The sequence below is a fragment of the Colossoma macropomum genome, unplaced genomic scaffold (assembly GCF_904425465.1).
Source record: "Colossoma macropomum unplaced genomic scaffold, Colossoma_macropomum, whole genome shotgun sequence".
NCBI lineage: Eukaryota > Metazoa > Chordata > Actinopteri > Characiformes > Serrasalmidae > Colossoma > Colossoma macropomum.
The window spans coordinates 42,198,995-42,212,387 of record NW_023494795.1 but is presented as its reverse complement, the minus strand read 5'-3'; the positions used below and the strand labels follow the sequence as shown (position 1 = coordinate 42,212,387).

General features: G+C 43.0%; 1 protein-coding gene across 1 annotated transcript in view; it reads left to right on the top strand.

Annotated features, from left to right (window-relative positions):
• The window catches only part of lama2 (laminin, alpha 2), a 253,651-nt gene that overhangs the window by 226,611 nt on the left and 13,647 nt on the right, over nt 1–13,393 (top strand). Inside the window, exons 54-57 of the mRNA XM_036582814.1 lie at nt 1,824–1,944; nt 3,087–3,299; nt 9,495–9,646; nt 10,527–10,703. Of these exons, the coding sequence (XP_036438707.1) occupies nt 1,824–1,944; nt 3,087–3,299; nt 9,495–9,646; nt 10,527–10,703 (663 nt within the window). The remainder of the gene's footprint in view (nt 1–1,823; nt 1,945–3,086; nt 3,300–9,494; nt 9,647–10,526; nt 10,704–13,393) is intronic.

Below are 13,393 nucleotides of genomic sequence, written 5' to 3'. Positions count from 1 at the left end.
ATAATACAGTATAGTATGGTATAATACATTATAGTATAGTATAGTATAGTATGGTGTAGTATAGTATGGTGTAGTGTAGTGTAGTGTGGTGTAGTGTGGTCTAGGGTAGTACAGTATAGTATAGTGCGCTGTAGTATAGTGTACTGTAGTATAGTGTAGTATAGTGCAGTATTGTGTAGTGTGGTGTGGTACAGGGTAGTACAGTATAGTATAGTGCGCTGTAGTATAGTGTACTGTAGTATAGTGTAGTATAGTGCAGTATTGTGTAGTGTGGTGTGGTATAGTGTAGTGTACTGTACTGCAGTGTAGTGTAGTGTAGTGTAGTATAGAGTACTGTACTGTAGTACAGTGTAGTATAGTATAGTGTACTGTAGTATAATATAGTACAGTACAGTGTAGTATAGTGTAGTGTACTATAGTTTAATATAGTACAGTGTACTGTAGTTTAGTGTAATGTAGTGTAGTATAGTGTAGTACAGTATAGTGGAGGATAGTGTAGTGTAGTGTGGTATAGTGTAGTGTACTGTACTGTAGTACAGTGTAGTATAGTATAGTGTAGTATAATATAGTACAGTGTAGTATAGTGTCATGTAGTGTAGTATAGTGTACTATAGTTTAATATAGTACAGTGTAGTGTAGTTTAGTGTAATGTAGTGTAGTATAGTGTAGTGCAGTATAGTGAAGGATAGTGTAGTGTAGTGTAGTGTACTGTACTGTAGTACAGTATAGTGGAGGATAGTGTAGTGTAGTGTGGTATAGTGTAGTGTACTGTACTGTAGTACAGTGTAGTATAGTATAGTGTAGTATAATATAGTACAGTGTAGTATAGTGTCATGTAGTGTAGTATAGTGTACTATAGTTTAATATAGTACAGTGTAGTGTAGTTTAGTGTAATGTAGTGTAGTATAGTGTAGTGCAGTATAGTGAAGGATAGTGTAGTGTAGTGTAGTGTACTGTAGTGTAGTATAGTATGGTGTACTGTACTGTAGTACAGTGTAGTACAGTATAGTGTAGTATAGTGTAGTGTAGTGTGGTATAGTGTAGTGTACTGTACTGTAGTACAGTGTAGTATAGTATAGTGTAGTATAATATAGTACAGTGTAGTATAGTGTGGTGTAGTGTAGTATAGTTTAATATAAAAAATAAAGGTGTCAGAAAAGGTTCTTAGTGCAATGCCATAGAAGAACCACTTTTGGTTCTCTAAAAACCATTCAATAGACGGTTCTTTAGAGAGCTATTTTTTGTAAAAAAAAAAAAAACCTTTTTAAATTTTAAAGAACCTCCACATAATGAAAAGGTTTCGAGGAAACCCCCTAGATTGATATTGAAATTTTACATAAGATGTTTTTTAAGTAACCGAAGGTGGTTCTTCCATATTATCACTTAAATAACTTTTTTGCAGAACCTGTAGATACGAAATAATTCATAGCAGCTACTGACTATTTAATTGTGAATACTGAATAATTCATATTGATACTGGATCATTCATGTGTCTTACTGAATAATATACAGAAGACGTTAACTATTTTAAAGTAAATCTGAGTAAGTCAAGCCAGTTGGTGAATAATTCATACCAGTGGTGAGTATACAGTATTGTGTTTTTTCTTTTTTCCGGGCGGGCGGTGGGGTTATACCATCTATACGCAGACCAAGTATTGTTTATTACTTAATCAGTAACAATCAGTAACTTTTAAAGACTAATAGGCTACCAAAATCAAATTGGCAATCAATTTAAAGAATTAATGTAATATCTTTGATCAGAAAATCTGTCCTTCGATTGGCTGAATCGTTGCTCATTGGTGTGTTTGTTTTTGATCCATCAGGCCTGAGGTGACTCTGAGGAGGTACGCCGGCTGTCTGAAAGATATAGAAGTTTCCAGAACTCCATACAACCTGCTGAGCAGCTCCGACTACACCGGACTCACCAAGGGCTGCTCCATAGAGGTCAGTACGTCACTAAATGCTATAAACGTCCTGTACGTTTCTTTCCGAGGTCTACAAGGCGCAATTTTCTCATGTCAAAACTGCACACTGGACGTGACACGATTTATTTGGAAATTTCACTGTGTAATTTTGACATGACCAAAACAAACAAACAGGCAGAATATGCCAAAGATAGACATTAACAGCATCCGTAAAGTAGCAGATGACAAACAAATCCTCAATGAGTGTGTACAAAAATTCTAGTTGTCGGGACACAGCTTGGTTGTTGCCATGCCAACAGCAGAAATGACAGAGATTGGTCAGTTTATGTCACAAAACGTTCACAAGAATCAAACAGAAGGCGAATTAAATAATGTTGAATTTTTGCCATTCGCTGTGCAAGACGTCAGTTATAATGCTTGATTTAATTTACTGCCATCTGAGCAAATCACCCAAATGAATTGCATTCGCTGTGGAAATGCCTTCAGTAGTAAACAGGCTGTTTTAGCTACTGAGCCTTTAAAACTGATATATGTAAATGCTCTCCGTTCTGATTGGCTGCTTTCATTCAAAAAAGAAGCCTGCGCTGACACACTCCTTATAACTTCAACTTAATGGGCGGGGCTATGTGTGTGTATGATATGGTTTTTTGTGATATCATCAAAAACAGAATTCAAAACTACTGTTTTTTGGAGGTTTTGCAGCTCAACGGTGTTTACAGACTACAGTAAATTCTTTTAAACAAAATAGTTGAAGAAAACTCATTTTTCATGACACGGGCCCTTTAAAAGAGAATTAGAGAAAGGACAGGAATGCGCGAATGAGACGAACAGGTCATCCCAAAGAATAATGAGTTTGGAGATGAGAATCAGTTCTGTGCTCAGGCCACTTGTTGAACTCGGCTGAAGTTAGTGGCCTAAAGATCTTTGTCTCGTGGTTCGGAACAGCCTACTGGTTTTTAAAAATAAGATTTAATTGAGATACAATCAGAAGTGCTTTCTGCAGAGGGTCATTCGTCTTTTCTGGCTGTATTGTCCGAGTTTTGCAATAACAGCGTATCTTTTATTTGTGAGAAAGATTCATTTTAAGTTTTATTATGCTCACTCTTTTCTCTCTCTCTGTATCTCTTTATCTCTTTCTCTTTCTCTCTCTCTCTCCTCCAGAATCTGCACACTGTGAGTTTCCCCAGGCCGGGCTATATGGAACTGAGTCCTATGGTGTTTGATGTTGGCTCTGAGATCACGCTGTCCTTCAGCACTAAGAGTGAGAACGGCATCATCCTCTTCGGCCGGGGTGGCGTCACCACCATGACCCAAATCTCCCAGAACCGGAACCTCTTCCAGAACCCACGCCGCAACCGCAGACAGACTGGTGAGGTAAGAACTTCTCCCCTGAAGCGTACATCTCAAAATATGGACCCCAAACACATTCAGTCCGTTGTTCTTCAGTGTATGTATGAAGGCTGGGTGAGTGGGTGTGGTTAGTCAGTGTTAAGGCTGGGTGAGTGGGCGTGGTTAGTCAGTGAAAGTATGAGGGCTGGGTGAGTGGGCGTGGTTAGTCAGTGTGAAGGCTGGGTGAGTGGGCGTGGTTAGTCAATGAAAGTATGAAGGCTGGGTGAGTGGGTGTGGTTAGTCAGTGAAAGTATGAAGGCTGGGTGAGTGGGCGTGGTTATTCAGTGTGAAGGCTTAGTGAGTGGGCGTGGTTATTCAGTGAAAGTATGAAGGCTGGGTGAGTGGGCGTGGTTAGTCAGTGAAAGTATGAAGGCTGGGTGAGTGGGCGTGGTTAGTCAGTGAAAGTATGAAGGCTGGGTGAGTGGGCGTGGTTAGTCAGTGAAAGTATGAAGGCTGGGTGAGTGGGCGTGGTTAGTCAGTGAAAGTATGAAGGCTATGTGGGTGGGCATGTTTTTTTGGTTTGAATATGAAGGCTGGGTGAGTGGGCGTAGTTATTCTGTAAGAAGGCTGGGTGAGTGGGCGTGGTTATTCTGTAAGAAGGCTGGGTGAGTGGGCGTGGTTATTCTGTATGAAGGCTGGGGGTAGTGGGCGTGGTTATTCTGTATGAGGGCTGGGTGAGTGGGCGTGGTTATTCAGTAGGAAGGCTGAGGGGGAGTGGGCGTGGTTATTCAGTGTGAGGGCTGGGGGCAGTGGGCGTGGTTATTCAGTATGAGGGCTGGGGTGAGTGGGCATGGTTATTCTGTATGAAGGCTGGGTGAGTGGGCGTGGCTATTCAGTATGAAGGCTGGAGGGAGTGGGCGTGGTTATTCAGTATGAAGGCTGGGGTGAGTGGGCGTGGTTATTCAGTATGAAGGCTGGAGAGAGTGGGCGTGGTTATTCAGTATGAGGCTGAGGGGGAGTGGGCGTGGTTATTCAGTATGAGGGCTGGGGGGGAGTGGGCGTGGTTATTCAGTATGAAGGCTGGGTGAGTGGGCGTGGTTATTCAGTATGAAGGCTGGAGAGAGTGGGCGTGGTTATTCAGTATGAGGCTGAGGGGGAGTGGGCGTGGTTATTCAGTATGAGGGCTGGGGGGGGAGTGGGCGTGGTTATTCAGTATGAGGGCTGGGGGGGAGTGGGCGTGGTTATTCAGTATGAAGGCTGGGTGAGTGGGCGTGGTTATTCAGTATGAGGCTGAGGGGGAGTGGGCGTGGTTATTCAGTATGAAGGCTGGGTGAGTGGGCGTGGTTATTCAGTATGAGGGCTGGGTGAGTGGGCGTGGTTATTCAGTATGAGGGCTGGGGGGAGTGGGCGTGGTTATTCAGTATGAAGGCTGGGTGAGTGGGCGTGGTTATTCAGTATGAAGGCTGGGGGGAGTGGGCGTGGTTATTCTCTGAAAGTTTGAAGGCCTTTCGTCCTTTAAAATGTGTTACTCAGTTTCGCAGTCTAGAGAAATGAGACCGAGCTGTGTACAAGGACAGACAGACCTTAAAAGAGACAGATGGCCAAAGCTGGAGAGATGGAGAGAACGAGAAAGAGACAGACCGGCAGACAAGAGCAGGAACACATCACTAGAGAGATGGCGGGATGGAGGAACGGAGGGGAAAGGAAGGAAGGGTCTTACAGCTGCGGTCCTCAGTGCATGCTAATGGTAATGAACCCACAGGGTTAGCAGTTTGTCTCTTGGCCCATAAAGGAGATTGATTATACACCTGTGCGCCTGTAATTGCTTCTGGCCCTCAGCAAACAAACCCGGCGCTCATCTACGGCAGCAGCGGAATAAGGCTGGGGGCGTGGTGATCATTTTAATTAAAATATGACATTCTACGTCTCTGTCGCTAATGTCCTCTCTCTCCGAGAGAGCACTCGGGGGCAGCACATCAATTATGCGGTTCGAGAGGCTGTAAGAGATCGTGGCTTTAACCTCCACTCCTCCTTTCCTCTCCTCCACTCTCCTCCCTTCCTCTCGTGTGGCCCTTCTCGTAAAAATAGATTTACTCTCCGCCTCTCTGATGGATGGGGTCCAATTTGCTCTCGTTCTCTCGTGGGAGAGGGTCCGCCACCGTCACCTTTAGAAAATCATTATGGGCCATAAATGAAGTGGATGTGGCGGGTTCCTGGCTTCCTAGTTTTTCTTGGTTCCTTTTGTGCGACAGATGGATGGACGGATGGATAGATGAATGGATGGACAGTTGGATGGGTGGGTGCATGGATGGAGAGGCAGACAGAGAGCTAGATAGATAGATCGATAGATGGGTGGGTGGATGGATAGACAGACAGACAGACAGATAGACAGACTGTTAGCAAGACCAATAGATAGATAGATAGGTAGCTGGATAGACAGAGATAGATGGACAGATGGGGAGATGGACGGGTGGATAGACGGACAGGGCTGGGTGTCCCAAACACATCTTAGCACCAATATCACTGTTAAATGGTAGAGTGAGAGTCACAATAAACACTCTCTCTAGCAGATAAGATTACTGTAACACTATGAAGGCTTTGGACAAACAGGCAGAGGGATGGATGGATAGATGAAGGTTGAATGAATAGATAACTTAGATGGATGATGGTTGAATAGATGATGGTTGGATTGATAAATAGTTGGATGGAAAGATGGCAGTTGAATGGATAAATGGATGGATGGATGGATGAGAGGGTGGAAGTTGAATGAATGGATGGATGGATAATGGTTGGATGGATGGATGGATGGATGGATGGATGGATGGATTAATGATGAATGCATGGATAGTTGATAGATGGATAGATGGATGGATGGATGGATGGATGGATGGACGGATGGATGGCTGGACGGATGGACGGATGGACGGATGGATGGATAATGGTTGGATGGATAGATGATGATTAAATTGATGGATGAAAATATGATAGTTGGCTAGTTGAATGGATGGATGGATGGATGTATGGATGGATGGGTGGATGAATGGATGGCTGGACGGATGGATGGATGGATGGATGGATGGATGGATGGATGGATGGCTGGACGGATGGATGGATAATGGTTGGATGGATAGATGATTAAATTGATGGATGAATATATGATGGTTGGCTAGTTGAATGGATGGATGGATGGATGGATGGATGGGTGGATGGATAGATTATTGAATTGATGGATGTATATACTATAACGGTTGGCTAGTTGAATGGCTGGATGGATGGATGGATGGATGGATGTACTAATGATGAATGCATGGATAGTTGATGGATGGATGGATGGATGGATGGATGGATGGATGGATGGATGGATGGGTGGATGGATGGCTGGACGGATGAACAGATGGACGGATGGATGGATAATGGTTGGATGGATAGATGATGATTAAACTGATGGATGTATACACTATAATGGTTGGCTAGTTGAATGGATGGATGGATGGATGGATGGATGGATGGACAGATGGATGGCTGAATGGATGGATGGATGGATGGATGGATGGATAATGGTTGGATGGATAGATGATGATTAAATTGATGGATGAATATATGATGGTTGGCTAGTTGGATGGATGAATGGATGGATGGATGGATGGATGGATGGATAATGGTTAGATGGATAGATGATTGAATTGATGGATGTATATATTATAATGGTTGGCTAGTTGAATGGATGGCTGGATGGATGGATGGATGGATGGATGGATGGATGGATGGATTGATGCATAGCTGATGTGAGGATAGACAGACGGACAGGTAGAGACGCTCAGAGTTACTAATACCCAACCTGTAAAAATACAGTAACTGTTTTCCTAATAAAAAATATGTAAAAATCTACGAACTCTTCAAAACCTGCAGTGCAGAGCTGAATAATCGCCCTGTTCTGTTTCAGGTAATAATCATGTGCAGAATAACTGTGATTGAGTAGGAAATACTCTGATAATTGAAGCCCACTTTTAACCTGTAAAATAAAGTGGCTGTTCTGCACAGTGGAGAAGTGCTGTGTGTGAAGGAGGTCAGAGCCCTGCCTGGTGAAGTGCTGTGGATTCTGCTCCCTCACTCATTCCCCGCATTAGGAGAGGAGCAGGGGCAGATCCGCTGGAGAGCCGAGCCTGTTCACGCATAACATCCCGCAATTCTGTCTCTGTTTGAGCGCAGCAAGGTGTGTGTACGTGCTCGCTTTTGTCTGTCTGATCACACACGGTCCGCTCTTGCTGAGAGCTCTCCTGGCGGCCGAGGGTCAGCCGGGTCGGTCCGGTCAGCTCTCCTGGAGACAGCATTGTAAATTGAAACACGGACAGCTAGCTGCTGCTCTACTGGCTGCAGATGTGCAAGAGTTCAGCTCGGCTGAATGAATGAAAAACAGCTTTCTGAGCGCATTAGTACGTAATGGAGTGTTTATGGATTAGTTATGGGGACTGTTTTTGTCAGGAGGCGTCATGCAGCTCACACTAGACCACAATGGGAAAGATCTCCATCTGCATTCGGAGCTCTGAAACTAGTGAGTTCATCCTCACAAAGAGCTATTTGTACACTCAACTGGCCACTTTTTTGGAAACACCCACCTTGTGCTTTCACTCGCTGGCCACTTTATTAGAAACACCCACCTTGTGCTTGCACTTAACTGGCCACTTTATTAGAAACACCTACCTTGACTTCCACTCACTGTCCACTTTATTAGAAACACCCACCTTGTGCGTCCACCAACTGGCCACTTTATTAGGAACACCCAACTTGTATGTCCATTTACTGGCCACCTAACTAGAAACCCCTACCTTGTACTTCCACTCAACTGGCCACTTATTAGAAACACCCACCTTGTGCTTGCACTTAACTGGCCACTTTATTAGAAACACCCACCTTGTCTGTTTCACTTAACTGGCCACTTTATTAGAAACACCCACCTTGACTTCCACTCACTGTCCACTTTATTAGAAACACATACCTTTATTTCCACTCACTGGCCGCTTTATTAGAAACACCCACCTTGTACTTCCACTGACTGGACGCTTTATTAGAAACACCCACCTTGTCTGTACACTTACTGGCCACTTTATTAGAAACAACAAGAGCCAATATCAACAATATCTAGCCAAGAGAGGCTCTGTGGTCAGAAACTGACCATTGGCGAAGGGCTAGAGGATGGTTAACACAAGCTATGCATCAGCCGAACAGCTCCTAACCGTACAGCAGCAGATGCAGATCTGAATCTGTGGTTGTTCTGCTCTCTGTGAGGACTGTTTCAGGTCAGACTGACTGTGTACCAGCGCTGTTTCACTGAATGCCGCTATTGTGCCAAATGAGTCACTCCTGCTGTCTGAGTTCAGTTCGATTCGTTGTGCTTTACTTGCAGGACACAAATAATGATGCATTTCATCACAGTTGTAACAAAATGTCCCTCCAAAATGGGAAGTTTGCAGGAGAAGAAATAAACACGTTTATAATTTCACTGCGAAATATATATCTTGGCTTGTGAAATCATCGTCAACTTAGTCCAAATATCTAACGTTTCTCGTTTTTACATTGCTGTTTTTTAAATGTTCTGCATATTTAAGATGTAAACAAAGTCATTCAGAGTGGTTTGTTGTGTTTACTGTTAACTTACTGAGTCAGAACTGTTCACAGTGGTGGTGATAGGAACCAGACGTCCACCTCTAAAAGCTCCCTCACAGAAAGTTACTACATGAAATGGTTATGAATTCACTGCCTGATGACTGAGACACTGTTTTAGGATAGTTTAGAGAACTTAAACTTCATTCATGGTGGAGGGATACATGCAGGGCGCTGTGAGGCAAAATAGTCCCCAAAGAAAACCTATTATTTCAGATTTTCCACTATTTTCCATCATCAACATTCCATATAAACTCAGAAGACTCGTGTAGGTTCACTGGTGGTTCTGGATGGTAAATAAAATGTCTATATTTGTGTTGTAGTCATGGCGACCCCTGGTTCCTATCACCACCACTGTGAAGAAATCTGAACTACTGAATTATGTTGAAATTTTTAAAAAATGGGGGAAATTTCCCTTTAAGTCGTCTATAGATGATATGAGTTTCACACTTTGGTAACCTTTAATTTGCATCCTGCTGCGTAACATTAACATAATCATGCCATAAACATGTTTAATGTCATAACAGCTCAGTAGAGTACATGTAATCTCTCTCTCTCTCTCTCTCTCTCTCTCTGCAGCCCTTTATCTCAGTACAGTTGAATAAAGGTTCTCTGGAGGTTCTGGTCTTCACTGGCAGTAGAAACCCGCGGCGCGCTCTCAGGAAACCGGAGGAGGGAATTTTGCACGATGGCCGAGAGCACTCGCTGCGCATCCGCCGACACAGAGAAGGGTGAGGGACTCTGTCTCTCTCTCTCTCTCTCTCTCTCTCTCTCTCTCTCCATCTTTTTATTAAAGCGATAGTTCAGTGGAAAACCAGTTTTTCCCTTCCTTACTCCAAATGTAGGCAGGCGTGTCCGCAGTTTGTTTCTTTAGTTTTCCACTGAAGCTATGAAGCTAACGTAGCTAACAAGTAGTGGAGGCTTAATTAGCACCGCATGCATACATCTCCACAATGAGCATGTATTATTCATTAATATCTAATAGACCAGATTATGTGGATTCTGACGCTGTACGAGACACTGTTGTTGATTAACGTGGATTGCAGTACAGCTGTTTTTAGCTATTGTTCAGGATTTCAGTAAACTATCGCTTTAAAGGGGACCAATTCTGCTCATCTTCAGTGTTTATTTATTATTTTATTTTAGGGGGCTGAATAGATTTACATGCTTCAGTGTTTTAAAACACATTATTTCTCTCATGCTGTTCATCTCTATTCACCCTCTGTCTGAAACACCCAGTTAGAGCTCCTGTGTCTTTAAGCCCCACCTCCCGATGAGCCCAGTGTGCTCTGATTGGTCCGCTCGCCCACTCTGGCGATTGGTCAGCCGCCAGAGCCTCCAGTAGCTGCTGGGCTCTGTGTGAGGCCATGTCGAGCTCGCGAGTAGGCGGGCAGTGAGGACCATGTTACGAGATGACATCATCTTGTAACAGAGGAAAAGGGCTGGAATTCCAACCAGGCAGCTGAAAAGTGTTTTTCTTCTCTTGAGGGAACTTTGAACTTTGTGACTTCACAGACAGTTTACATGCACATAATAGGTCCCCTTTAATCTCCTCTTCCTTTTTTCTTCTCTGGCTGTCAGTAATAATGACTGGATCCTCTATGTGTTCAGGTCTTTCTCAGTGCAGGTGGATGAAGAGACGCGGATGGAGCAGGCGTTACCCAGCGATCATCCAATCAGCATCCACAGACTGTTTATAGGCGGAGTTCCTGCTGACGTACAGACCGGCCTGCAGAGGCCCAGCGTGCCCTTCGAGGGCTGCATCTGGAACCTGCTGATCAATACAGTGTACGACTCTATCTCTCTCTCTCTCTCTCTCTCTCACACACACACACACACATGCGGTTGTTGGTTTCCCGAGCGTGAATAAGTGAACACATCCTCTACAGAGACACACGACTTGCCGAGTTTAACATATTGTACATAAATTTGCAGGCTACTTTTTATGCCCCCCTCCCAGTGTGTTAAATTCAGTAAACAAACAGTAGTTGTGTATTAAATGTGCAGTAGTGTGTCTCTGTAGAGGACATGTTCACTAATTTTACACTCAGAAGGTCAACAACAGCCTGGAGTCTAATATACACACACATATGCTGCGTTCCAAAGCCTGGGCTGCAGCCGAGGTCAGGCGGCTCCTCGGTAGGACTGTCCTATGAAGACTCCTCCTTAGCAGCCTGTCGGTCACAGAAATGGAACAGCCCCAACGAGGCTGCGCGGTGATGTCACTAGAAAGGCCCCGCCTCTTGCAATTGCAGTGCGAAACTTGTGAGGGAGCTGGTGAGAGAAAATGGAGCCCGTTTCGTTGTGTTTGCTGCTATGGTAGCTGATACACCAACAAGCTTGTGTAGTACGATAAACTACGTATAAACAAATACCTCGGATTAAAATACGATATACGGGCGAAAGCTTTAATTAATCAGAGATGTTACACTTTATAAGGTAACGAAGTCGAATTCAGGGACGTGAACAGCTTACATTCTAAATCAAGCTCTGCTCCAATATCTTCGTTTTCCGTCATTTTCATGGTGCTGTTTATTTCCTTCGCGTTGTTCGTGCTCGGAGAACTGTGGGTAACCGAGGGGCCTTGAAGGAAACATCAGTTGCGTCACTCAGAACGTAGGCTGCATTTCTAGGCTGTAAACAAAGGGTCCTTCACTTTGAAACAGCCTGATATGACGTAGCGGCTGAGAAATGCAGCCCAGACTTTGGAACGCAGTTAATATCTTTCCTCCTGCAGCCTTTTCTCTCAGTACAGATGAACAAAAACGCGTTTCAGAATAAAAAAAATCCAAAACGAGGATCGTTTCTATGCTAAAACATGCTGGATGCGGTAAGAGGTTCCACTGCAGTCCTGTACCCGTACTGAGAATCCAGTTTTTTGCATGTTTATGTTAGATTTTTACTTTTACTGCACTGCACAGTCAATATATCTACTATTTCTCATTAGGAGATTGTTGTAAGAATATTGTGAGATTATTTAACTTATTTCTAGACTTTTTTCACTTGTTTTTAAGCAGTTTTATCTTATAAAAATGTCTCATTCCGTTGCCAGATAATTTGACTTGTTTTAGACATTATTTCTTTAAATAAGCAAAATTATCTTCATTATTTCTCGAAGCAAGTAAACCAATCTTTTAATGGAATAAGACACTTTCACAAGATAAAAATACTCAAAACGAGCAAAAATGTACAGGTGGAATATTATTCTTACAACAGTCTCATAATGAGAAACAGTAGATATACTGACTACATTTAAGATGTTTTCACTCTCTAATATTTTTTTACAGTGTGGTGTCATTATTTCATTGTAGTAGGTATGATACAAGTACAACTATTACTACTAATAATAAGAATAAGAATAATAATAAGAAGAGCTTTATCTGCACATCACTGTTCATACATTTTACCTCAAAGAAATTAAATAAAGGCGAGAGAAAAAAAAGAAATGTCATGATAATAAACATAATATAAGATAGCTTAAAAAGTAAAAATGATCCAGTTTAAAAAGTAAAAGGGGGAGGAAGGTAGAGATTGTAGATGTCGACCACACAAATATAGCCATTTTATTTACTATCCGAAACCACCATTGAACCTACACTGGGTCTTCTGAGCTTTGTTTGTGGTGTATATAATGTTTATCATGGTAAAACAGTTCTGAAAAATACGTTTTAAAAATATGTTTTAGGGCTGAAATCTTCTCAAATCTATCCTAAAACAGTGTCTCGGTCATCAGGCAGTGAATTCATAACCATTTCATGTAGTAACTTTCTGTGAGGGAGCTTTTAGAGGTGGACGTCTGGTTCCTATCACCACCACTGTGAACAGTTCTGACTCTAGAATGTTTGTTTACGTCTCAACCATTTATTTATGCAGAGATTTGGAAAAGTTGGTGGATTTCCCCCTTTAAAGGAGATGATAGTAGGTCAGAACCAACGGTACTGAACTGGAACTGAGAACTGGACCGTGAGCTCCCCCTAGTGGTGACCTGGTGCTTTATTTAACGGGTAGTTTCAGCTGAACAGGCCTGCAGGGTTTAAAGACTCATCGACGGGGCTTTTATTGCCGTAACAAACAGTTAGAGCTTTGTACACTCGATCTAATCAAGCTTTATATCTCTGAACATAATAACATGCTGTAAACTCCATGAGCTGTGTTGTCCATTACTGCAGTACATGTACAGTAACAGGAGGAATATGAAATGTGACCGTGTGGGTGGGCTTTTTTCCCTCTCTGCCTCTTGTGGGTTTAAATTAGTTGGCTTGTTTTGCCTGCAGAGCTGTTTTGAGGTGCAGTCATAAGCCAAGTGCTCTCGCGCCGTTAATAATCGGCGAGTTTTTCTCCCGCTAATGACGATTATGAATCTCTGTCAGGAAGCCCTTGGTCTCTTACACCCGAGCGGAGCCTGTTGACCTCTATTACACAGCATTAAACGAGGGTGTCCTTGCTCATAACCGTGTTCATTATTCACCGGATTTTCA